At 41.4% G+C, this 27,689-nt stretch overlaps 1 protein-coding gene across 4 annotated transcripts in view; it reads left to right on the top strand.

Moving 5' to 3' along the window:
• tpp2 (tripeptidyl peptidase 2) overlaps positions 1 to 27,689 on the top strand; it is a 171,732-nt gene that overhangs the window by 80,239 nt on the left and 63,804 nt on the right. For all 4 annotated transcript variants that reach the window (XM_041198821.1, XM_041198820.1, XM_041198822.1 and 1 more), the window contains 7 exons: positions 9,876 to 10,033; positions 10,782 to 10,858; positions 14,203 to 14,309; positions 16,988 to 17,142; positions 17,251 to 17,367; positions 18,648 to 18,748; positions 23,007 to 23,103. In XM_041198821.1, coding sequence (XP_041054755.1) covers positions 9,876 to 10,033; positions 10,782 to 10,858; positions 14,203 to 14,309; positions 16,988 to 17,142; positions 17,251 to 17,367; positions 18,648 to 18,748; positions 23,007 to 23,103 — 812 coding nt within the window. The remainder of the gene's footprint in view (positions 1 to 9,875; positions 10,034 to 10,781; positions 10,859 to 14,202; positions 14,310 to 16,987; positions 17,143 to 17,250; positions 17,368 to 18,647; positions 18,749 to 23,006; positions 23,104 to 27,689) is intronic.

The following is a 27,689-nucleotide window of genomic DNA, read 5'->3' as shown; positions in this document are numbered from 1 at the left end:
CTTGCTTTTTGTGGTGTACATAAATGATTTGGACTTAAATGTAGGGGGTATGATCAAGAAGTTTGCAACTTACACGAAAATTGGTATGGTGGTAAATAGTGAGGACAGCCATAAACTACAGGAGGATATCAATTGACTGGTCAGTTGGGCAGAGCAGTAGCAAATGGAATTCAACCTGGAAAAGTGTGAGGTAATGCACTTGGGGAGGGCTAACAAGGCAAGGGATTACACTCTGATTGGTAGGACCCTGGAAAGTACTGAAGATCAGAGGACCTTGGTAGGCATATCCACAAATCCCTGAAGGCAGCAGGGCAGGTAGATAAGGTGGTTAAGAAGGCATATGGGATACTTTATTAGCTGAAGCATAAAATACAAGAGCACAAAGGTTATGCTGGAACTGTATAAAACGCTGGTTAGGCCACAGCTGGAATACTGCATGCAGTTCTGGTCACCACATTATAGGAAGGATGTGATTGTATTGGAAAGGGTGCAGAAGAGATTTACCAGGACACTGACTGGGCTGGAGAGTCTGAGTTATGAGGAAAGATTGGATAGGCTGGGGTTGTTTTCCTTGGAGCAGCGAAGGTTGAGAGGGGATCTGATAGAGGTGTATAAGATTATGAGGGGCATTGATAGGGTGGATAGGAAGGCATTTTTTCCATTGGTAGAGAGGTCAATAACCACGGGGCATAGATTTAAGGTAAGAAGTAGAAGGCTAAGAGGGGAGTTGAGAAATGTCTTCACTCAGAGGATGGTGGGAGTCTGGAACTCACTGCCTAAAAGGGTGGTTGATTCAGAAACCCTTGTAACATTTAAGAAGTATTTAGATATTCACTTGCTTTGCCATGGTCCCCAGGGCTGTGGGCCAAGGGCTAGCAAATGGGATTATTGTAGTCAGATCTTTGTTGACCAGTGCAGACACGATGGCTGAATGGCCTCCTTCTGTGCTGTAAACATCTATGAGTCTAAAATGCCTGCTTTTTACACCTAAACCCCTTGATGATTTAAACCTTGCAGTCTGACTGTCTTCAGTGCAATTAAGTTAGTCATACACACGCAACACATGCACACGAAGGCCCCACAAGCCTGTTTCAGTATCCCACAGTAATATTAGGAAAAAACGATGGGCCGTAACTTCCAACTAGCGTCAGAAAGTGCTGGCCCGTTGAAATTAGAAGAAATAAACACATACTTACCTGGTCTTGAAAATTGTGTGGTCACTTCTGTTCGCCAGAGCTGCTTAGGGCCAGCAAAAAACTCCTCGCAGGCCCCAGCAAAGTCTAGATCCACCATATTCAAGGAGGCCATGCCCCCTTTTTTAAAGCACTAACTATCATAAAGCAAGTAATTTTCAAGGGCCTGAGAAATTGACAGGCTAGGGGAAGGTAAGTGAATAGGATTTATGAGTTGTGGTGGTCCAGGGGCCCAAGGTTGGGGGGAGTGTTGTGGGGGTCTGGAGTCCGAGGATAGGATGATCCGAGGTCGGGTGAGAGAGTGGTCCGAGGTCAAGGGAGGGTCAGATGTCGGGGGTGGGTGGGGGGGGGAATCAGAGGTCTGAGGTCGGGGAGGGAGGGTCGGAGGTTCTAAGGTCAGGGGTTCCGAGGTCCTTGGGGGACGATCAAGGGTTCCTAGGTTGGGGGAGGCAGTTGGAGATCCTGAGGTGGGGGAGGGGGATCGGAAGTTCCATGATCAGGGGTCCCGAAGTCAGGAACGGGGAGTCTGAGGTCGGGGGCTTCCAAGGTCGGGGTGGGGTGGTGTCCGAGGTCAGAGTGGGGATCTAGGACTGTGGAGGGATGGAGATGTGGGGTCTCCCATGGATGTGGGTGTCATGGGTGCAGGGCAGTCCCGTAAGGTCGGCCTGGGCCTTTTCAATAGTTACCCAGAAGTTAGAAGAGGTTTCAAATCTTCTAACTTTTTCTGGGTAACTATTGGTATATTCCTGGCAGGAACCATCGAAGTTTGCAATTTAAATCGTATTTTCTGATGGTTCCCAGCACAACGCAATTGTTCAGCGAAAGTTAGCATTTCTGGGCAATTGCCGTGCAAATCCTTACCTGGGAACTTGCCAGAAGGAGTACCCCACAAATCTGGCGCTGGAGAGCGTGAAAGTTTCAGGCCGATATTTCCTTTACACAAAAAATTCACTCCTATTTGAACTATTTCTTTCTAGTTAAACGTTCTCATACAATAGGAAGAGTATTTACCATACCAAGCCAGCCCATGCTTGCAAAAGTCAGAATATAATATCTAACATTAGATGTGATCCCATGTTTGGGCAGTACTTGCTGAACAATCCTGAGTGTGCTCAGAATTACAGTAACAACCATTTGAAGATTATCAGTTGTGCTTGCAATGTAGCTCACTTACACCTCTAGAAGCAATGTATATTCATACTCAGGGACCTGTTTTCTGCAGGCAAAAGGAATTTGTCCAGGTATTGCCCCTTTTATTGAAGTAAACAAAAGCCTGGGGGACAATGGCTTCCTGTTATATTCTCCATGGCAATGTCTCAACCAATCAGAGCCAACTTGCCAACCAATCATCACCCTTTTCACATGCAGTATAAATTGTTGCTCCCATTAAAATTTGACATTCTTGCAGCTATCCTGATGAGGACAAGACGAAAAGCTTCAACAACATGCCTCTTTCATTTGTTTCTAACCTCTGATTATGCATTTTGAAATTTTAAATTTTGAATCCATTTTTAAGTAGATATTTATTATGCAACTTTACAATCACCAATCAGCTTCTTGAATTAAAAAAATTCCAGTTGTTGTTCTATAGCCCAATGTACCAATGTACAAATTCCTTTCCAGCTTGCCTCATCTAACTCACCTCACACATGTCTAACTTCTTCACCATTCCAATTCACTACTTTCAAGGTGTTCACCCATATTTAATTCTTCATCTTCGTCTACATCATTCAATTTTTCTCCTTATAAGCGTACAGAATTATTGTATGTGAAAGTAGTCATGCACATGTTTTCGGAATTCGATTTTTTTTTCTGTTTATCCTTTCCTGTCTCTATTGTTTAGTGGGTAATTAAAATCTCCTGGACCAATGGTATTGTTATGTCATCATCTTAATCTGTACAAATTTCATCTTCCACTTCCATAATTATCTAATGAAGTTACTGTTCTTGTAGGAAAATATGGCAGCAAGCAAGGTCCCATACTGAGCAACGTGACAAATAATCAGATAATCTATTTTGGAGATGTTGGCTGAAGGACAAATATTACACAGGACACAGATTTCCTCTACTGTTCTTTGAATAGTGCCATCTTAGAGAACCAGTTTGGTTTATCCAAATGATGACACCTTTGAGAGTGTAGCACTCCCTCGGTTCTCTACCAAAGTTTCAGCCTAGATTGGGGCTTTGCAAACCGTGGGGTCGCGAGACGAGATTTTGGGGTCGTGAGCTCCAAGGCACTAACGGCTGCCATGGAGCTCAGACTGAATGCTAACAACTGCAAGACCTCTTTAAATCCTCACGTTTTTCTATTGGTGGTTGTGACCTAAATGGAACCTTTGAGGCTTGATTGCTACAAAAAAAAACTTGTGAAAAGTTGGTGCTTGTTTTTTTAAAAAAAACAACCCTGCAGTTTAAACAATTCCCATCAGGCTGTACTCCCCACCAGCCCCCGGAAAAACCCCTGCTCAGCAGCTGAATCCGCCACCATTGTCTCACCCCTGCCCTCAGCGAAGACACACCAAGTCTGAGGCATTAAAACGGGGTGACACCGGGAAAAGATTTGGGAAGCACTGACCTACATTTTGTGTTGAAGTCCCTGGAGTGGGGTTTGAACCTTAGATCTTCTAACTCAGAGGTGGGAGTGCTAGAACTGAGCCGAGGATAATGTAACACTCGGTTTTCATCTTTGATCCAAAACCATGTTAACTTATGCCTGAAACTGTTTTTTGTGTATGTCAGCCATTGTTACAGCATACATTACATCCTTTACTGATGTTATCAGACTTAATCTGTTTCACCTACAAGTATTATTTCAACCCAATCTTCAATATCTGTCAATTTTTGCAGCCACATTTCTTCTTGTTGCTATCAAATTTGTATTTTCCTGTGATATTATCACTTATAATAGCCAATTTGTTTCTTAAACTCAGAGCATGGCAGTACATAGACTACATTTTTTGTTCACATTTGCAGTTAGTTCTTTTTTCTCTGTCTTTTACCTCCTTATAATTGGGATCGATTTGATTTTCCTCATATTCCTCATTTTATGCATTCTATCATTGTTCATCCATTCTTTAGAATTACTTCATCTATTTCTACTTAGCTGGTTTGTGCGTCTTGATGTAATGGGTACAGTGATATAAATGTAGTAATCCAGAGATGGAGAGCTCAGCATCCTAGTATTTGTAAGCAGTGTTACACCACTCATTGGCACTATTGGTTGGTACTTCGATGTACTGTATTACTGTATCATTACAAAGATATACCTGAAAGTAGAACTTCAACTTCCACATGGGTAATAGTTTTGTTTCCTTTGACCATACATTTCCATTTCTGAAGTCCAGACATTTCACATGTTGCTGCATTATAATGCTATATTCTGAAATTAATGAATGCCATAATAGATCCTTTCCAGATACTTAAGGTAGCTATTTATTCTCATGGTTTCCATTGAAATTTAGTTATGTTCTGTGAAAGTCTTTGTTTAGTGGCAACAGCTAGTAACGTCTTTACTACAGAGTTATTGGATACTTTTTGTGTAAACCAGAAAGATTGGAGAAATTTACAAAGAATTAGTACTAGCATTTAGTTGCAGAGATTTGAACGGGAGATTTGCCTTTAGAATAGGCAAGACATTGGCTAAGGAACTAACTTCAGATATATACATCAATAAGTTTGCTACCATAACAATAGATTTGAAATAATTACATGGACTTTAGGATGTCCCAAGGCCATGTGCTATGTAAATGCAAAGTTAAATTAAGATGGGAATTAATGTTACAAGATTGGTGACTGTGAAGTAGCTTGTAGGCAAGATAAAGTTGAGGCTTAAAAGACTTTTTTTAACTAGATAAACAATATTAGGAATTTAAGAAACATCTTTTTTTTAATTTAATAAAATCTAGTGCTTCAGCTCTTGTTCAATTTGTACTAATTGTGTTGACGATAGACAATCTGAAATGTTCCCACAGAAATGTAGCCGTGTCGCCAAGAATGTGAAATATCTGTATAGATTCATAATTACGAAGTATTTATTGATTAACGTGAATTATGGAGACCAGGAGGATATTTTAAATTGCAAATGCATAGAGAAAGCACTAGCTTTAGTTAAACACTATGGTGGGTTTTAGTTCAGGTAAGTTTCTCTTTAGCAGAATCGTGCTGAATCTTCAGATTGCAATGGAGATATATTGAAAATAGTAGGAAGAAAACGACTTCAGGAGTAGCAGAAACTGGAATGGCAAAGACATAAATATATAAAAAGAAAAGGGAAGTTGTAGATGAGAAAGTGACATGAAACAGCTAGAGGCAAAATTATGGTCCAGGAAAGGTGGGGGATCAATACACAAATCATGAAAAATAATGGAACTTCAAAAATATTGACACTAAAAAAAGGGAAAAATATCATAATCATCTAATCAAATCCTACACGGGCCTGAATTTCACGCTTGGTGTGTGCACCAAGTTGGCAGGCCTGGAAGCAAAATGCACTTACGCCCACCATCGGCCCCTGAATGCAATTTCACTCTGGCTGGCCAATTAACGGCCAGCCAGCATGAAACACGTGCTGAGAAAGCCTCAGCGCTGCCGAGGGGGCTGGGAAGAGGTCAGGCACTGACAAAAGTGAGGGTGTGGGTGGGCGCTTCTAGCGAGCTCCCCTGAAGGCAGACAGCTGTTGCAGAGCTGCATCAGGGAGCGGCAGACCTAGACAGATTAAATGACAGGAAAAAACGCACCAAACTGTGTCTACGTGGCATATTCAAGCACCTGACAGCAGAACTCAAAAAACATCAGCCCCCAGATATCTTTTTTTTAATTATATTTCACCCCAAACATTTCATCCCATTTTGCCAGTGCAACGAGCGCGAAATCGCACGGGCAACGAAAATCGCAGACAATAGGATTTTTAATGGCCTTAATTGGCCTTTTAATTGTTGTCGGGTGCGGCGCTGACTCCTGCACACACCCGCCAACCTCAAAATTGCTCGCATGCGCGATGATGTTGGGATGCATGCCCGATGTCATTTTGCGCAATTTCACTTGTGTTTGAGTTGAGCGCACGCCTGCCTGATCAACACAAAATTCTGGCCATGGATTAAAAAGATGAATATAATTTATTATTCCATTTAGAGAATTCTGAATATCAAGTAGCCTGCCCACGAATGTGTATTGGGGTTAAAGTAACAAAAGAGGTATCCTTTATGGACAATTTATTCATGGATGTAAGAATGGATCTTACTTAGAAGGGAAGTTATCTGAGTCTTCATGGAGCTCTCACTTCATGGAGACCATTGAAAAGAAAGATCAATCTGTATTTGAAAAGAATTTAAGGCTTTCTCGAGAGTTTGTAGACAGTGTAATTGCATAGTAAGTGAGCAGAATTCAAAATGAGGAAACCAGTTTCCTGGGTTATTGAAAGACTGTTATTAACTTCAGATGTTAAAATCTAGTTGAGGTAGTAATAGATTTAACACTTAGCCAGGAGGTTAAAGTAGTCAGAACAATAAAGCTTTAAAGAAAATGATGCAAAAGGTAGCGTACTTTGGGGAAAGATTGGGAGAGAACAAGTAATACCGTGAAGCATGATGATGCAAACCACAATGTAAAGTAATGGTTTCAAGAATAATGGAATAGATAGGTCCCCCGGGTTAAACGTTCTAAAAAGACAGCGCCTCTAGTAATGCAGCACTTCTTCATTAGTGCAGTGATAGTCAACACAGCTTCTAACTCAGATGAAAAGTTAATAACTGATGGCGGATTAATACCATGTATAATTTTTGTGTCTTTACAAAATAATGCATCCTCTTTAAACAATTGCATTGAAAATTTTCTAAAATATTATAAAAAGTAATTTTAGCATGATTTCTTTACCATCACACTGCAGGTATCGTGTCAATGTCTGCATCAGGCTGACTTGCACAAGATATATATGGAAACAAAGATAGTCAATTGACACAAGCCAGAATGCTTGAATAATGTAATTAATCACATTTTCTTTTTAAAAAGGGAGAAGTAAATATGCAACCTGACGAACAGTTAAACTTTAGCCTCATCTCTTGTTTACTTAACAGTTACATTTTGTACCCTTGAGACACAGCTTCACCTCAACGGCAGAACAATACATTATCTGGTAGAACAAGAGTCTTTGTAAAGCAGATTATCATTTGATTTACCTTGAGCAGTATCACAGGAGATTCACTAGCGTGTGTATGCACGCATGTACATTCATATTGGACCTATCACACTCCAGACATTTCGCATTTTTAATAAAAATGCATGGGCTGTTGAACAGTCATACTGCTCATCAAAGGTGTATGGCTGTATATACTGTTAGGAAATAGAGATAGATACGTAAGTTATATTGGTATTTGTAGGTGTTAGGAATGAGTTTTAGCTTTAAAGCTTAAGTTTGGTTTGTATTTCTGTATCTGTATGTTAAAGGTCAAGTTGAGTTTTAGTTTCACTTTAAAAATGTGCCTGCATTTCTATTTGGTTTTACGACTTAAGCTAAGGTGAACAAAGAGTAGAAGAATTGGACTGTTGTCTGGCAACAGGGGCCCAGAGAGGCTTCCCTCTCACTGATGCACACAAAACAGCAGTTTGTTTTGGAAACTTTGGAGTTCAGCTGGTTTTGAAGATAGCTGCCAATGAAGCAACCTAGAAGGGGGCAGATAGCCAGAGCCAAGCTAAAGAAAGACCCCAACATCCAGAGGAGTGGAACAGGGGAAAATCCCAAGCAGACCTTCTAGTCAAAGGAAGAACAGGAACCTGGAAAATGTTCTGTTAAGTGAAGTTAAGAGTGAGGGGCAGAGAGAAAAGCCCTAAGCTTCAGATTTAAAGAGACAAAAGCTGCAGAAAGGATATTTAAAGGAAGAACAGCTTGCAAGAGGTATCAAGGTCCAAAGCGACGGCAGAAGGTCTGCAATCCTTTGCTTTGGGCATGTGACACAGTGGTATACAGTTAATGCTGAGCTGAGTTGGTGAGAGTGAGCACATGGAAGACAACTTGAATGTATGTGGTTGGCGGGTGTGTGCAGGAGTCAGCGCCGCACCTGACAACAATTAAAAGGCCAATTAAGGCCATTAAAAATCCTATTGTCTGCGATTTTCGTTGCCCGTGCGATTTCACGCTCGTTGCACTGGCAAAATGGGATGAAATGTTCGGGGTGAAATATAATTAAAAAAAAGATATCTGGGGGCTGATGTTTTTTGAGTTCTGCTGTCAGGTGCTTGAATATGCCACGTAGAAGGTCTGCAATCCTTTGCTTTGGGCATGTGACACAGTGGTATACAGTTAATGCTGAGCTGAGTTGGTGAGAGTGAGCACATGGAAGACAGCTTGAATGCATGTGGTGACCCAGGGAAAAGAAACATTAGAAGGAGAGTTTGAAACCCTGGACGTGAACCCTTGCAGAAGACATCTGAAAGAAAGCATCGGTTTGGGAAAAGATTCCAAGGCGAAGTCTTAGAGAGTGGGGATTGAAAACCCTGATGTGAAAGACAGAGTGCAGTGAGACCGGTTGGCTCATGGTGTGACGAGCATTTGCAGGGAGTTGAGGAGAGGTCCATAACACCTGGTTGAGGTGGCATCTGTCACTTAGGCCTGGAATTTTCCTATGGCGGGTGAGCTGGCTGGGAGCGGAGGTGGGCACGGAGCGGATTGCCGCCCGGGATCGGCTGCGCGCAGCTATTTTACACGGGCGGGCCAATTAAGGCCCACCCAGCATAACGCGCAGCTGGTAGCGCTCAGCCCTATCTGTGCAGGCAGCGGGAGGAGGGAGAGTCAGTGTCAGCACTCTTTTGCGTATGTGCAGGAAAGAGCGCAGCAACCTCCCTGAAGCATGGAGCTGCCTCAGGGAGATCAAATAGACAATAAAAAACTTCAATTAATTATTTAAAAATTTATTCAAACGTGTCCCCTCATGAGACTATGTCACATGAGTTGGGACATGTTTGTAAAGGTGGGGAAATTTATTTAATGGTTTTATAAAAGCTTCAGGAAACCTCATCCCACCGTGGATGAGGTTTCCTTTAAAACGTGAAGGTTGCTTGGGGTTTTCGCCTGCCTGCCAACCTTAAGGTTGCACGGGCAGCATTCTTAAATATTTTAATTACGTTCTTAACAGCCTTAATAGGCCATTAGCGAAATACCACGATGGCGCGTGATGATGTCGGGACGCATGCCTGACATTGCGCGTCATTTAACGCTTCGGTGTGTCAGGCCCACCTCCGCACGCCAACTGGAAGATTCAGCCTTTGTCTTCAAAGTGTGGTGTGTCTGACTACAGGGTGTCTGTTGGTTTACATGGACTGTGTACTTACTATGACATTAGAGTATAAGATAGCTTTGTAACTTGTGTTACCCTTACAAATCTGTAAAAAGTATAGTTGCACGTGAAGGAGTATTGTAATAAGTTCATCTTTTCTTGTTGAATAAATGTTTTATTCTTTTGTTAAAAGTTCATCAGCTGACTCCTGTGACTCCATTCAGTAGCTACTCTCCTCGTAGCTAAATAAATAAAAGTTAGGATCTATCAAGCTGGGTTCTACCTGGGATCAGGCTTATCCAGGGGTAACCTCAGCTGGGATTCTAACAATACCTCTTACCAACAATGTGGTTAGATTTCACAGCCGAGCACATGACTTAATGATGTTCCTTTTTCAAATTTTCATTTTTGGCAGAAAACTCTGAACGCATATCTCTGCAACTTCACTTAGCTTTAACATGCAATGCATCATGGATTCAGTGTCCCAGTCACTTGGAGCTGATGAATCAGTGTAGACATATAACCATACGAGTGGATCCACGTGGCCTTCGTGAAGGAGTGCATTTTACTGAGGTATCTTGTACTAGATAATGTCTTTATTTAGTAAATATGCACAGTGTTTTCTGTTTTTCCAAAATATGTTTGATTTTCTCAAAAAGTAACAGTATTTGAGTTGCATTTATGCATTGCAAAGGGGAAGAGAAGCTGCCTCTTTTGGATATAAAACAGGCAGCATCAGATTGGCTGCCCATTATATACCCTAACATTGAACTCAATGGAGAGGAAAATCAGATGGGGCGTGTAACACGGTTTTACACACCTGACATTTACACCCTTGCCAAAGTCAAAACTTGCATCATTATTTTCCTGCAATGAAATTGATGTTAAAGATTTGCTAGAAGATAGTTATAATTTTATTGAGCTTTTTTGAAAGTGTAACTTTTATGTATCGTCAAGAACTTAATCCTACATGAGACATCTGGTTTTGTTTGATGTGAAACCCAGAAAACTAGAACAAATTCTGTGCTGTGCAGTTATATAATAATTCAGAATGTGGTTAAAAATGATTATTATGCAGAATAACAGCGAACCAGAAATTATGTTCCCCAAAGCACTGAAAACATTTGTTTCTGTGGTCGTACTGAGCTACTAGTGTGAAATGCTTACTCCGTTCTATTTAGTTTTAATGTTATAATTATGTTTAATTATGTTTTAACTTTTTGGCCGCAAACAGTATTGTAATGCTCTGTGGCATTGTATCAGGCATGATTTGGCTATTTTATTATTTATTCATTTATTAACATTTATTCATTTATTGCAGGTTTGTGGATATGACACCACTGCTCCTAACGCAGGTCCTTTATTTAGACTTCCAATAACTGTCACAGTACCGATAAGGTTAGTAAGGCTGTTTGTTTATTGGTTTATTTTCCACTATGTCCTTGAAATGGGCTTGAACTCATGACCTTCTGACCTGGAGAGAGTAGTGCTGCTGAGCTAAGGCTTGCACAGGGACTGGATAAACTTAATGGGCAGAGTTTTCAGATCAGCATGGGGGTGCTGATGCTCGATGATGTCAAGTGTGCGTCCCAATGTCATCACACTCAGTAGCGATGCTTCGCTCGGCAGGCGCATACCAGAGTCGGCTGTGCGCCCACCGATATGTAAACGGCCTATTAAGGCCATTAAGGATCTAATTTAAGTTATTCTAAATGCTGCCTGTCCAACCCTAAGGCTGGCGGGCAGGCGTTTGTTTCTTAGGAAACCTCATCCCCCAGTGGGATGAGGTTTCCTGAAGCATTTATTAAATAAATAAATAAAAATTCATAAATTTGAAAACATGTCCCAACTCATGTGAGGACATGTCTAAATACATTTTTACACCTTTTATTTAATAATTTTATTATCGATTCAGTCTCGCTGAGGCAGCTCCGTGCCTCAGGGAGATTGAAGCGCTCATTTGTGCGCATGCACGAAAGATCGCTGGCCCCGACTCTCCTCCCTTCCCCCGCCTGCACGAGCACTACCGGCCGTGTGTTATGCTGGGTGGGCCTTAATTGGCCCACCTGTGTAAAATGGCAGTGCGGAGCTGATCGCAGGCAATGATCAGCTCCATGCCCGCTCCCACCAAGCACGCCCGCCATATGAAAAACCCTGCCCAATGTTTCTGAGCTGTAACCTGAACCTAACGAGCATGTTCTAATCTGGAAAATTCCCTGCCAGTCAAATTCTGCGTTACTTCTAGCTGTGCAGACTTATAGAACCTGCCTTGAATAGACAGGTCACTTCAAATACCTTACTGACAGAGTAGTAAATCATATATTTTGTATTATTGTGCTCCTGCCATTACAATACAGTTTATAATCCAGTTTACCATGGGTGATTTACATTAGCATCAATCTTCCAAGGCATTGAACATGGGAAGTCATATCACTTAGGGTGATATTTGGACTCTGTCAGGAAAAAGGGCAAATAGAACAGGAGAGTGGGGCCTAGTAGACGGATGAAGTTTTGGATAAGATGCTGGAGGAAAAGGGACAATGAGATTTGAGCAAATGAAGGAAAACTAGTTAACCGATAGATGGGTTGACAAGCAAACTTTCTCTGACAGGAGATGAGCTTAAATTTATGATTGCGGGGGTTTTACATCATTCAGCAGGCAAGTACCCATTATCTCTCTGTCACTTGATAGTACAGAGCTTGCATATTGCTGAAAAAATAGACATGTTGCTGAGGTTTTTATCTTCCACTCATCAGGACAAACACAAAAATGCCAAATTTCGAACGATCACAGCAATTTATACTACAGGAGAAAAGAGTGCTGATTGTTGGCAAGTCGACTCTTATTGGCTGGCAAGTCGACTCTTATTGGCTAAGGCATTTCCCTAGAGAAAGCAAAGGGGAGTTTATAGGCTCCCCAAGCTGTTGGGTAATTCAAAAAAGGCACAAGGCTTGAAAATATTCCTGGAAAAACTCAGCAGGTCTGACAGCATCTGCGGAGAGGAACACAGTTAACGTTTCGAGTCCGTATGACTTTTCATCAGAACTAAGGAAAAATAGAAATGAGATGAAATATAAGCTGGTTGAGAGGGGTGGGACAGGTAGAGCTGGATAGAGGGCCAGTGTTAGGTGGGGGCAGTTTTTTGAGGGTGGCTGTTTGTACATGTTTCATAGTATTTAACTTTAGCTATTTAGAGCACTGGCCTTAAATGTTCAGATTAAGTTGGCAGCTAAAATTACAATCATATGTTAGACCCTAGACCACCTATGACCATGTCATCAGAGATCTGCTAAAATAATATAATACATGTTGTTTCAGTTTCTAGTAGACTTTTGTCTGCAGCATATCTAACTTCTTCATCATTTCTTTTCTCCCTGTTGATTTGCTTTTGTCAATCATGTAAGCAAATCATTGATTTTTCTTCCTCCTGTGACTTTCATTCCTGGGAACTATGTGAGTTACTGTCTCTGATCAATGTGAATCAGATGCCACTCCTTTCATTTTCACTGTAATTGAGCCAGCAGAAGTGTGACTTTTTTTCCCTCCAATTACCTCATTGACCCCTGAAGAGCCTGCCAAAAGGTGAACAGCTAATTATTGCGACTGACCTGCCTCAGCCAAGCTCTTAGAGTTCTACCAGTATTGAAACAACTTTTCAGAAGTTTCAAAGGTTTTAAGTAAATCTGTCAATTCCATTACGTTTTTGGTTGAAGTTCGTGAACCTCCCCCACCTCACTATTTTCGCCATCTGCCCCTGAAAATCTCTTGCACCAAATAATTCATTCCTGCTGCTCTAGTTATTCATCAGTCATGTACCTCTATTGACTGTTGGCTTGCCAACAATGGCCTTATTCATATAGGTGGTCAATCACTTCCCACCCTGTCCTTCCTTCTAGTGCAGCCCACAACTTCACTTCCTTATGTCTGAGGGCTGCAAACTAAAAAAATGTATCTGGCATGTGACTGCTTATTCAAAATCAGATTTGGCTATACCATGATGAGCACTTCAGCCAAATTCTCTTATTACAATAGGATCATCCTTAATGAGGTATGCCCCAGCATTCCTTTTCTAAATGGCAAACCATCTTCTTAAACTCCTATCCTACCTTTCCTGCACTCCATATCTCCTCATCTCCAGTACCAACAAAAAGCTGTCTTGCCACCATCTCACCCTTCTCTTCTGCTCACAGCCAGTTACAAACACCCTCCATCCTACCTCCAACACCCCATCCCCTATTTTTATGTCACAAACTCACCCTCCTTGCCTGCTCCTGACCAGCTAAAATCTGATCCCCAACCAATGATAGTTTTTCAGTTTCTCTCTGATCTTCCCATTCTCTCTTAAGCTTATCTGCTATGTGAGATTCATCTCCTGTTCTCTTGATTCACTCCTCATTCAATTTCTGAACACTCAGTTGGCACTCCTGCCTACACTCACCCACCCCACCCCATGCTTATTTGGCTCTATTAATGGCTTTCTTTGTTTTGGCACCCTCCTTTCTTCTTTCAGAACTGCCGTTATCACCCCCTCCTCAGGAAGTTCACTCTTGTCCCATTCGTTCTCTCCAGCTGAAGCTCCCCTTCTTTCAGAACATCCTGTTCAAATTCTTTCAGTCCAGCTATAATCCTGCTGACAACACCCAGAATAGGTATAAAAAATGAATACATTTTAGATTCTATGAATCAGATTCTGATTCACTCTATGAATCGCCATGTAATTAATATAATTTTTTGGTTACAGGTTACATGAAACCTCTAGTTATGATCTTGCATACAGTGATGTTCAGTTTAAGCCTGGCCAAATTAGACGACACTTTATTGAAGTACCTTGGGGTGCTACCTGGGCTGGTAAGAGCTTTGTTTTATGTAGAAAAAATAAAATATTTATTTTTAACAATTTTTTTATTTTAGATTTTTATTTTATCTTTTAAACTTTACAGTTTGAAATAGGGTACATTTCTTGGATAAAGGCAAAATGCTGCAGTGCTGGAAATCTGAAACAAAAACAGAAAATGCTGGAAAAACTCAGCAGTCTAACATACTGTGGAGAGAAAAACAGAGCTAACATTTCAAATCCATATGACTCTTCGGAGCTAAAGAGAATTATAAATGTAATGAAAATTATACTGTTTAAGGGGGGGTGAAGCAGGTGAAGCTGGATAGAAGGCCAGCGATAGGTGGGGGCAAAGGAGAGATTGAACAAAAGGACATAGTGGGTGTTAATGGTAGTGGTAAGGGCTAAAGGAGGTGCTGATAGTGCCATTAAGTTCTGAAAGCAGACTATGATAATAGCAGGAGAAGGGTAAGTACTCTGAAAAGAACAACACGAACAGGTGACAGACGGCCCTTGTTGGGGTAGGGGATGATGGTGGGGAGAAAGATTGAAAGTAGGATAAAAAGGGGATAAAACGATGAGTAAAAATGAAAATAAATAAAAATAAGTTGGTAAAAAATTTTTAAAATGAAAATGCATATTGAAAAAGGGGATAAAAAAGGGGTGAGGATAGAGGAGAGAGTTCATGGTCTGAAGTTGTTGAACTCAATGTTAAGTCCGGAATGTTGTAAAGTGCCTCATCAGAAGATGAGGTGCTGTTCCTCCAGTTTGCATTGAGCTTCACTGGAACATTGCAGCAGGTCAAGGATGGACATGTGGACATGAGAGCAGGATGGTGTGTTAAAATGGCAACCAACAAGAAGGTTTGGGTCATGCTTGTGGACAGACCAGAGGTGTTCCGCAAAACGGTCACCCAGCCTGCGTTTGGTCTCTCCAGTATAGAGGTGACCACATTGAGAGCAGCAAATGCAGTAGACCAAATTGAAGGAGGTGCAAGTGAAGCGCTGCTTCACCTGAAAGGAGTGTTTGGGCCCTTGGACAGTGAGGAGGGAAGAGGTAAAGGGGCAGGTGTTGCACCTTCTGCGATTGAATGGGAAGGTGCCGTGAGTGGGGAATGAGGTGTTGGGGGTGATGAAGGAGTGGACCAGGGTGTCCCAGAGGGAATGGTCCCGACGGAATTCTGATGGGGGGGGTGAGGTGAAGATCTGTTTGGTGGCATCATGCTGGCATTGGCAGAAATGGCAGAGGATGATCCTTTGAATGCAGAGGCTGATGGGGTGATAAGTGAGGACAAGAGGGTCCCCCTCATAGCACTGGGAGGGAGAGGAAGGGGTGAGGGCAGAGGCACGGGAGGTGGATTGGACACGGTTGAGGGCGCTGTCAACCACAGTGAGTGGGAAACCTTGGTAATGGAAGAAGGAAGACATGTCAGAAGCGTCATTTTGGAACATGGCATCATCAGAACAGATGGGACAGAGGCGAAGGAACTGAGAATGGGATGGAATCCTTACAGGAAGCAGGGTGTGAGGAGCTGTAGTTGAGGTAGCTGTGGGCCCCCGTGGGCTTGTAATGAATATTGGTGCACAGTCTATCACCAGAAATTGAGACAGAGAGGTAAAGGAATGAAAGGGAAGTGTCGGAGATGGACCATGTGAAGGTGATGGAAGGGTGGAAATTGGAAGCAAAATTGATAAATTTTTCCAGGTCCAGACGAGAGCATGAAGCAGCACCAAAACAGTCATCGATGTACCGGAGAAAGAGTTGTGGGAGGGGGCCTGAGTAGGGCTGGAACAAGGAATGTTCCCATAAAGAGACAGACATAACTGGGGCCCATGCAGGTACCCATAGCCACACCTTTAAGTTTAAGGAGAAATTGCTCAGTGAGAGAAGTTCAGCCAGTCAGAGGAGAGTGGTGGTGGATGGGGATTGTTCGGGCCTCTGTGTTCCGGTAAATTTCTTATTTTGTCTGAAAACCAATCCTGAGTCAAAATCCTTGAACTGCCTCCCTAACAGCACTGTGAGTGTACCTACACCACATGGACTACAGTGGTTCAAGAAGGCAGCTCACCACCACCTTTCCAAGGGCAATTAGGAATGGGCAAAAGCAAAGCTGGCTTAGCCAGTGACACCCATGTGAAAGGATAAACAAAAATCTATCACTTCAAATCTGGCAAAATGGTTTCCCATCATGAGTGATAGAGCAGTGTTCTCACTAATGCACCTAGTGGAAGGAATATTGCAATTAATGAATAATTGTAAGATTAACCTTTTAGCCCAGCCTGCTCCACACATTTTGCATGTGGGATTTCAGCAATGCAGAGGGGCCACCCTCCCCATGCAGGTGGGAGACTAATCCAGATGGAAAGGTTGTGGCCCAATATTTTCACTGGCACTGCCATATGACTTTATTTGACATTAGGCTAGAAGAGGCCCAGGTAAATTTATTTTCGTAAAGTTCATCTTGGCCCAGGATGGGTATTGCTGCTTTTCCAGCAAGCAAACCTTGCTCTTCCTCTCTTTAGGCTTTCCCTCCCACCTTCTCCAGCAAAAGATATGTGATACGTGCTTTCATATCAGAGGAGTCGTCTTTGCTGCTATAAGAATGCACGGCTATCTTCCAGCCATTTCATTAAAGGGAGAAGTGCTTGTGTCCATTGCTGTTTGTTTTAATACTTCGGTTTCTTCTATTCAGAGGTCACCATGTCTTCACTTTCATCTGACGTTTCCTCAAAGTTTGTCCTCCATGCAGTTCAACTTGAAAAACAAAAGGCTTATCGTACTAATGAGTTTTATAAATTCACATCACTTTCGGAGAAAGGATCATGTTGTGAGGCATTTCAGGTTTTGGTGAGCACAAATTCGACAATACAGTAAAAGCTTTATGACTTTTGGCATCTAAACTGTTAGAATTTAGCTTTTAAAATTAATGTACCTGTTTTATTTTACTGTTTCTAGTATGGCAAAACTGTAGAGTTTTGCATTGCCCGCTGGTGGGCCAGTCTTGGTGATGTCAATATCAACTACACAATTTCCTTCCATGGCCTCCTTTGCACACCCTCCCAGCTACACATTGTAAGTTCTAACTTTATGTTTTGGTATTAAGAAGACAAATACTTTAGATTTTATTTGGAGCATTGTATCTCTGGAGAAGGAATGTTGTTAATGTTGTATGTAGTTGAGATCAGTTGCAGAAGCAGGTTATGTGACATAGATTTTAATTGTTTGTTTGTAAACAAAATTTTCAAACCCCATCTGAAATCAAGAATATCAGTTATTTATTGTACTTTCAAACTACCTGGAAACATTTGCCTGTGCGTATGAAGTTCTCTTAACGTAACAGAATTATAGAATGGTACAGTGCAGAAGGAGACAATCCGACCCACTATGCCAGTGCTGGTTTTTTGAAAGGACTATCCAAGTAGTCACACCCTGTGCCCTGCACAAATTTCTCCTTCAGTTATTTACCAATTCCCTTTTGAACATTACTATTGAATTTGCTTTGACCATTCTTTCAGGCAATGCATTCCAGAACATACCAGCTTTCAGAATAAAACTATTTGTCCTTACTTTACCGCTCATTATTTTGCAATTCCTTAAATATGTGTCCTCTGGTTACTGAACCATCTGCCATTGAAAATAGGTTTTGATAAAGTAAATAAGGAGAAACTTTCACAACGTTGTTAAAAAAACTTCATTCAGTCTCCCTTTAACCTACTTTGTTCTGAGGAGAACCATTCCAGAGTTTGTAGTCTCTCCAAGTAACAAGTCCAGCATCCCTGCCATCAGTTCAGTAAAATCTACTCTGCATTCTCAATAAGGCCTTGACATCCTTCCTGAAGTATGATGCCTCCAGTTGAGGCCTAGCCAGTGATTTATAAAGCTTTAGCATAACTTCCTAGCACTTGAGCACTGCCTTGGTTTATAAAATCAAGGATCTTATATGTTTTTTTTAACAGCCTTCTCAACTTGTTCCACCACCTTCCAAGATTGTTGTACGTACAGTGCCAGCTCCCCCTGTTGCTGCACCCCTTTAAAATTGCACCATTTTGTTTGTAATGGCTCTCCTTATTCTTCCTATCAAAGTTCATGACTTCACTGTGAAATACTTTGGGTCACTTGAGGTGCTGGTTAGTGCTAGTTCATTTGTTGTTTGCTTATAGCATTTATGGTGTCTCAAAATTCAGTAAATAGATCTTTCAAACACCAAGGGCATGCTTTTGTTACATTTAATACACAAACATTTCATTTGAGTAAGCTAATTCTGATAGTGTATGGCCTAGAGTGATTTGCTTCACGTGGTCAAAACTTGTTATTTCAGCAGATCCTATGTTTTTAATATTTGTTCAATTTAGCATGCATCAGATGGAATTACTCGTTTTGATGTAAGATCTACATTGAAGCATGAAGATATTGCTCCCTGCCTAAGTCTCAAGAGCTGGATTCAATCTTTGAGGTAAACAACAGCTTTAGTTCAGATCTGTATGTGGTCCTGTTGGATAATAATTATTCTCTTTTTGGCCTTAAGTTTTCAGCTTCTGTTACATTCTTCACGAGAATGCTGTCTGTTATTAGTTTTACTTCATGCACAGCTGGATAAGGCTGGCAATGGAAGCAAGATGTCACTGCAAGGATTTCAAAGTATTCCTGGAGATCGTCCCTTTAATTGTTCTTCCAAGAACATGGAAAACTATGGAGTATAATTGCCACTTGAGTTACTTCAACAAGTTTGTCATAGATTTAAATTCCAAGTCAGAGAATATAAGTAATAATTAAAACTGGCAGAGAGTGGCAAGACATTTGTGGTCAAATTAGTATCTTTATTCCAATGTACAAAATTTCTAGTTATTCTTTTACCAAAGACTTTTAACAGAATTAACACTTCTCACTCTGGAAAAAGCTACATAAAACTGTCCATATCTAAAGACAGATCTAGGAATATAAATACAAATTTCGTCAGAAGTCAGACCCTGTGACTTGTTTATCATCATTGAAATTGAAAGTCTAATTGGGATCTATTTTCTATTGGGTTGGAAAGACAGGTTTACTGTTATTTGAGGAATAAGCACTTTATTTCCTTGAATTCTGCCTGTTATAATTGCAGCATGTATCATTGAAGAAACCAGCTTCCTAACTACCAATCTTCTTCCATTACAAAGTCTTTGTTTGGGATTCAAGATTCATAGCAACATTACCAGTGCCTCTTCTTTGAGTCTAAACTTATCCAATGGCATGCCTGTTAGAGTTAGACTGTAGGCACCCTAGAGCATACAGACTGTTATTATCATAATCTATAAAGTTGACACTGATGCATTTTTTTTAAATTCACGTGACAACTTCTCTAAAACTTTTTTATTCAAATCTAGCGAACTTTCATTTTTAGCACAAAGAATAACTTCCAAATATAAGCAGAATGCTTTCACCAAATGGGAAACCAACAAAATTTGACTCCTTGGAAAACCATTTCTATGGAATTTCAATTAAATCTCCCAATTTTTCACCCCCTAGTTTAAGAAGCCAATCTGCAATTTTTTGTTGGGTGTTAATCTCATGTTTTCTTTAAGCTTGAAATTCCTCAGTTGTGGCATATATTGCTTTTGTTAATACAACTTCCTACAATATATCTCTTGATGTTCCAGGAATAGCTGGTAGGAGCTGCAGAAAATCACCTCCCTGGAAAATAATTTTCCCTCCAAGTATAATATTATTATTCGTTAAAGTCTTTAAGTAAATGATCCACCGCTAGGAAGCAATTCATAGAAAATGAGAGACAGTGAAATTATAGTCCCCTAAGCTGATGTATATGATTGTACATTTCTAGAAGATTTGATGAAAGAAAAAGTATTGAGGAGGGTATTCATGGGATTTATGAACTTATTCCCTTGTATTGAGTTAATGTACAAAGCAACTTATTAAACAGAGTTGTTACTGTAGGAATTGTTCCGAGTTGTCCTATTGAAGGGTAGATTTTCTACTGAGTAAAGATTTGGCAGGTTTGAAAGCACTAGCAACTCCAAGAGCTTCAAGAGAGACCCAGTTGAGGTGAAAGATTGTGTGGTACCTAGAGTCCAAGCTCATAAGTTTAGACAAGATGAAGTAGAATCAGTTGGGAGGGAGGAAAATTCAGGTGTCCAGTTAGATAGGGCTTTTTTTTTGGGGGGGTGGGGGGAGGTGGTGTTGAATGAGGTTAAAGATCCTGAAAATAACAAGGCTGATTTATTTAGCCAAACTGCCTTGGTTGAAGCCAAGCAGGCAGACTGTAGTTTGTGGGTATTGTCTCAGCTGGCATCTTCTGAAGAAAAAACAGAAAGGGTCCCTGAATGTTATTACCTAAAAATTGACATATTGGTGAAGAATCAAAGACATCCTTAGAGACCAGCGGATGAAGAATGGACAATAGTCCATCAAATTGTTGTCCTTCCTGGTTACTGCAGGAAAATTTTAAGCATTGCCCATGAGATTCCATTGGCAGGTCATTTAAGCAAGTCATTTAGGAAATAATGAAGCACTTTTATTAGCCAGGATTGCATTGAGATGTTGAATTCAACAAGACATGTCACACATGCCAACTGGTTTCAGAAGCGCCAGTCGTAGATTAAACCAGCTCCATTGATTCCAGTACCCGCTTTTGATGAACCATTGAGTAGGGCTCCAATGGATTGTGTAGGACCCCTACTCAGAACCAAAACAGGGCATCAATATCTTTTAACTATTATAGATTTGTCTAACCAATTCCCAGAGCCAATCCCCCTAAGAAAAGTTACTGTAAATGAGGGAACCAAAGGGTTAATTCAGTTTTTCACCAGGTATTGGTTACCAGAGAAGTTCAGTCTGATCAGGGATCAAGTTTTATGTCACAAATATTCCAGGAGGCAATGCATAGTTTTGGGGTAAAGCAGATTAAATCATCTGCATACCACCCACAGTCTCAAGGGACATCGGAAATATGCCATCAAACCTTAAAAATAATGATTAGAGCTTATTGTCTTGAATATCCCAAGGAGAAGAGAATTTCATTTTTATCATTTCCCATTAGAGACACACCTAATAAGTCAAATGGGTACAGTTCTTTTGAGTTAGTCTATGGACATGAAGTCAAGAGACTGCTTAAATTCATTAAAGAGAAAATTATAGCCCAAAAAAGAAGAAATTACTCTCTTAGGCTACATGTACAAATTTTGAGAAAGACTGTCAGAAGCTTGCACAGTAGCTCAGGAACAAATTAATGTTTCCCAAGAATTAATGAAAATCCGAGTAAACAAGACAGCTGAAACTCAAACTTTTAAACCAGGGGATAAAGTACTAGTTCTGTTACCTTTGCCAGATGAAGGCTAGCTTTAGTGGACCTAAAAGAAACCAAATGAGGTAAACTATGTAATTAGTACCCCAGATATGAGGAAGCATCAACGCGTGTGTCATATAAACATGCTGAAATGATACTATGACAGGGAGGCTGGTCAACCAGTGAGCATACTCCAAGTAGTGAAGAAGGAAAATGGTGAACTTGAGGATTCAGACGCTGAGTCCGAGATTGAAAGTTCTCAAATCGGACCCCCCAGTAATGAAATTAGCCAATATGGAGGCATTAAAAAATTTGGATAGAATATTACACCATCTTCCAGAAAAGTCTCAGGATGACAGAGCCAAGCTGCTTAAAAAATGAGTCTTTGTATATTGTGTGAAGCAATGTCATGGAGGAATTTGAAAGTGAGAAGGAGGATTTTGAAGTTGACTTGAGGGGCACAATGAACTATTAGAAATGGGCAAGATGCTGGTTGATTTGGTGTGTGTGAATTTTGCAGGAGCTTGTGATGAGCCATCTTGACAAAGTTAGCAAGCAGGACATTTAGGAACGTGAAAGCACAGATGAGGATTAAACAGCAAATAGGCAAAAGTAAAGTGTAATCAGGCAATGTTCTAGAGTGGAATAGATCAGTCTTGCCAACTGATCAGATGTGAAGTAGAAAGCTCAAATCAAGTTGGTCTACAAAGATGAACCTGGAGCTGGATAATAATGAACTCACCTTCAATACAGGTTTCTAAAGATGTAGCAAGTTTCAAACTTGAAGCAGAAAATCTCCAGCAGTTCTTGAGTATGTTTAAGACTGTGATTGATAGATTTCTACATATTAAAAGCGTCAAGAGATATGGGCATAGTGCAGGACAATGGTGTTGAAGTAGAAGACTAGCAGTGATCTCATTGAATGGTGGAGCAGGCTCAAAGAGCTGAATGGCCTATTCCTGCTCCTGTTTGTTATCTTGTGTTCTTATTTCAATATGAATTAAATGGTAATCCTTTACTGAATCAGATTTGTACTTAACTTTCGAGTCCATATGACTCTTCAACAGAGTCATACGGACTCGAAATGTTAACTGTATTCTTCTCCGCAGATGCTGTCAGACCTCCTGAGTTTTTCCAAGTATTTTTGTTTTGGATTTCCAGCATCTGCAGTTTTTTGCTTTTATCTTTTGTACTTAACTTTATTGGTTTTGTGAAATAATGAGTTCTGTTAATCTGTTTTTTTTTATCTAAAATGCATTGAAAAATAGAGGATCAAACTGCCTTCCCAATTAATAAAATATTTGCTGAAGGGAGAACAATTGCATTTCCACAGAGATTCTGGATATAAAACCATTTGTTTTCCTTTCCTGTATTTAATGATTAATACCTCATTTTTCCTAATGAAACCTTTGTTTTTTTTTACAAATTTCAGACCAGTAAGTGCAAAAACAAGGCCTTTAGGACTACGAGATACTTTACCAAACAATCGACATTTCTATGAGATTATTTTGACATACAACTTTCATCAAGTAAGTACTAAAAATTAGGAGAAGAAATTGTGTTCATGTAGCTTTTTTTAAATAGTTCTCCGTTTCATGCCATACGTGCAACAGTCGTGAGGTCTTATTCATTATTTTGTGAGGAGACCTTAATGAATTAATTATAATCAATAATCCATGCTTTTGATACCTCCAGACTTGACTATTCTAACACATTCCTGTTTGACTTCCCATATTCTTTGCTTTGTAAACGTGAGCTCATCCAAACTCTGTTGGCAGTATCCTAATTCACACCAAGTCCCATTCACCCATCATCCCTGTGCTTTCTGACCTACACTGGCTCCAAGTTAAACACATCAATTTTTAAAATTTTCATTTTTGTTTTCAAATTCCTCCATGGTCTTTACCCCATCTTTCCCTCCCCCACCCGTCTCTGAAACCTCCACTGTATAACCCCCTGATTTTTCTGTACTTTTCTAATTTTGGCCTCTTGAGCACCCATGATTTTAATGGTCCCATCATTGGCAGCAGTGACTTCAGTTACCACAGCTCTGGAATTCCCTCCCTAAACCTCTCCGCCTTTTTCCTCCTTCAAGACTCTCCTTAAAACTTACAACAGCAACTAGTGTTTATATAGTGCTTTTAACATAATGAAATGACCCAAGGTGCTTCATAGGAGCATTATAAAATAAACTATGACCCCAAGCCACATAAGGGGATATTAAGGTTGGATAACTAGAAGGTTGTATGAAGAGGTAGTGTTTAAGAAGTGTCTTAACGGAGGAAAGCAAGGTAGCGAGACAGAGAGTTGTAGAGAGGGAATCCCAGACCTTGGGGCCTAGGCAACTAAAGGCCAATGGTTGAGCAGTTAAAATTGGGAATGCGCAAAAGGCCAGAATTAAAGGAGCCACAGATATCTTGAAAGGTTATGGGGCTGGAGGAGATTACAGACAGAGAAAGAGGCAAGGATTTGGGAACTTCTTTTACCAAGTTTTTGTCTTCTGTCCTAATATCTCTATGTTGTTCAATGTCAGATTTTGTTTGATAACACTCCTGTGAAGTACTTTGGGGCATTTTACTATGTTAAAGGTGTTACATATGTATAAACTGTTGTTGTAATTGGTGGTCTTCATTTCTGAAACATAAGCCCTGAAATTCGTGCATTAGGCATGGCATAATTCCATGAATCTATGGATCAGGACCAAAAAATGGCAACTAACTCACTTAAGCTCAAATTTGCGGTATACTATTTGAAAGACCTCCAGTATTATCTAGATTGAGGACGAAAATGATTAGCGCATGTCTTGAGGAACAATGCTTTCCTGTGTGTCACCTCAAGGTGAGTGGCTGTTGGTTGCTCTAACTTACAAGGCTGGATAGAGATGAGCAGCTCTTGGACAACAGCAGCCTGATATAACCATTAAAATGACCCTATCTACACCCCCCCACCAATTTCACAACAGCTGGTAGGCAAATGTGGGTTGATGGGGATTCTACTCTGCTGCAACAGGAACAATTCGCATGGAATTCCCAGCCAGTGGATCTTACCAGCAATTGGATCTCTTTCTTATTCATTCATGGGATGTGGGCATCGCTGGCTACGTCAGCATTTATTGCATATCCCTAATCGCCCTTGAGAAGGCGGTGGTGAGCTGTCTTCATGAACCGCTGGAGTCCATGTGGTGTAGTCCAGCAACAGTGAAGGAACGGCGATATATTTCCAAGTCAGGATGATGAGTAGTTTGGAGTGGAACTTCCAGGTGGTGGTGTTCCCATTTATCTGCTGCCCTTGTCCTTCTAGATGATAGCAGTCATGAGTTTGGAAGTTGCAGCCTAGGGAACCTTGGTGAGTTCCTGCAATGCATCTTGTACACACTGCTGCCATTGTGCGTCAGTGTGGAAGGAGTGAATGTTTGTGGATGAAGTGCTAATCAAGCGGGCTGCTTTGTCCTGCTTAGTGTCAAGCTTCTTGAATGTTGCACTTATCTAAGCAAGTGAAAAATATTCCATCACACTTGTGCCTTGTAAATGGTGGACAGGCTTTGGGGAGTCAGGAGGTGAGTTACTCGCTGCAGAATTCCCAGCCTCTGATCTGCTCTTGTAGCCACAGAATTTATATGGCTGGTCCAGTTCAGTTTCTAGTCAATGATAACCCCTCAGGATATTGATAGTGGGGGATTCAGCGATGATAATGCCATTAAAGGTGAAGTTAAGATTCTCTCATTTGTGAGATGGTCATTGCCTAGCACTTGTGTGACGCAAATGTTACTTGCCACTTGTCAACCCAAGCCTGGTTATTGTCCAAGTCTTACTGCATGTGGGCACGGACTGCTTCAGTGTCTGAGGAGTTGTGATTGGCGCTGAACATTGTGCAATTATCAGTGAACATCCCCACTTCTGACCTTATGATGGAAGGAAGGTCATTAGTGAAGCAGCTGAAGATGGTTGGGTCTAGACACTACCCTGAGGAACTCCTGCAACAATGTCCTGGAACTGATATGATTGACCTCCAACAACCACAACCATCTTCCTTTGTGCTAGGTATGACCCCAGCCAGTAGGGAGTTTTCCCCCTGATTCCCATTGACTCCAGTTTTGCTAGGGCCCCTTGGTGCCACACTTGGCCAAATGCTGCCTTGATGTCAACACTTCCTTGATATTTGTGGGTACGTATGTATTTGCAACTATTTCTTTACCAAGAAAAAAGACATGAAATGTAATAGCAGAACATGTTTAGCTTGGCAGTATTCACCTGGTTGTCTGAAAAACAATCATATGAAATGCTACCATCTCTGGCTCAGTTGGTAGCACACCAAATGTTTGCTGACTGTCAGAGACTGTCTTTCATCTGAAAGGTTCCATCTGCCTGCGCTGGTGGATGTAAAAGTTTCCAAGGCACTATTTCAAAGAAGAAACAGGGGTTTATCTCCTGTTTTGCTTCCAATCTCCACCCCTCCATCATTTTAACGTGGTCCATCTCTGACACTTCCCTTCCCTTCCCTTCCTTGACCTCTATGTCTCAATCTCTGGTGATAGACTGTCTACCAATATCCATTACAAGCCTACCGAATCCCACAGCTACCTCGACTACAGCTCCTCACACCCCGCTTCCTGTAAGGACTCCATCCCATTCTCTCAGTTCCTTCGCCTCCGTTGCATCTGTTCTGATGATGCTACCTTCAAAAACAGTTCCTCTGACATGTCCTCCTTCTTCCTTAACCAAGGTTTTCCACCCACGGTCGTTGACAGGGCCCTCAACCGTGTCCGGCCCATCTCCCGCGCATCCGCCCTCACACCTTCGCCTCCCTCCCAGAAACATGATAGGGTCCCCTTGTCCTCACTTATCACCCCACCAGCCTCCGCATTCAAAGGATCATCCTCCGCCATTTCCGCCAACTCCAGCATGATGCCACCACCAAACACATCTTCCCTTCACCCCCTCGGCGGCATTCCGTAGGGATCGTTCCTCTGGGACACCCTGGTCCACTCCTCCATCACCCCCTACTCCTCAACCCCCACCTATGGCACCTCCCCATGCCCACGCAAAAGATGTAACACCTGCCCCTTCACTTCCTCTCTCCTCACTGTCCAAGGGCCCAAACACTGCTTTCAAGTGAAGCAGCATTTCACTTGCATTTCCCCCAACTTAGTCTACTGCATTCGTTGCTCCTCTACATTGGAGAGACCAAACGTAAACTGGGCGACCGCTTTGCAGAACACCTGCGGTCTGTCTGCAAGAATGACCCAAACCTCCCTGTCGCTTGCCATTTTAACACTCCACCCTGCTCTCCTGCCCACATGTCTGTCCTTGGCTTGCTGCATTGTACCAGTGAAGCCCAACGCAAACTGGAGGAACAGCACCTCATCTTCCGACTAGGCACTTTACAGCCTTCCGGACTGAATATTGAATTCAACAACTTTAGGTCTTGAACTCCATCCCCACCCCCTTTCTGTTTCTTCCCCCTTCCTTTTGTTTTTTCCAATAATTTATTTAAATCTTTAGTGCCCCCCCCCACCCTGACTAGAGCTGTACCTTGAGTGCCGTACCATCCATTCTTAATTAGCACATTCGTTTAGATAATATCACCAACTTCAACACCTTTTGTTCTTTTGTCTGTGACATCTCGACATCTCTTGATGATCTTCTCCTATCACTACTTGCTTGTCCCTACAACCACACCGCACCCCCCCCCCACCTTAAACCAGCTTATATTTCACCCCTCTCCTTGGATTCACCCAGTTCTGTTGAAGGGTCATGAGGACTCGAAATGTCAACTCTTTTCTTCTCCGCCGATGCTGCCAGACCTGCTGAGTTTTTCCAGGTAATTCTGTTTTTGTTTTGGATTTCCAGCATCCGCAGTTTTTTGTTTTTATCTCTGATGCCCTGTGGTAATATCTATCCTTCAATAACCAGCACAAAAACAGGTTATTTGGTTGTTGTCACATTGACTGCTGTGTTCCTTACATTACAACAGTGACTAACTCCAAAAGTACATAATTGACTGTAAAGCGCTTTGTGACGTCCAGTGGCCATGAACAGTGCTATATAAGCTATTTTTAAAAATCAGTAGATGATTCAGATAACTTTGATATAAAAGCCTTATTTACAATGCTGTA

Source organism: Carcharodon carcharias, chromosome 11 (assembly GCF_017639515.1).
Source record: "Carcharodon carcharias isolate sCarCar2 chromosome 11, sCarCar2.pri, whole genome shotgun sequence".
NCBI lineage: Eukaryota > Metazoa > Chordata > Chondrichthyes > Lamniformes > Lamnidae > Carcharodon > Carcharodon carcharias.
This window is presented reverse-complemented; position numbering and strand designations above follow the sequence as displayed.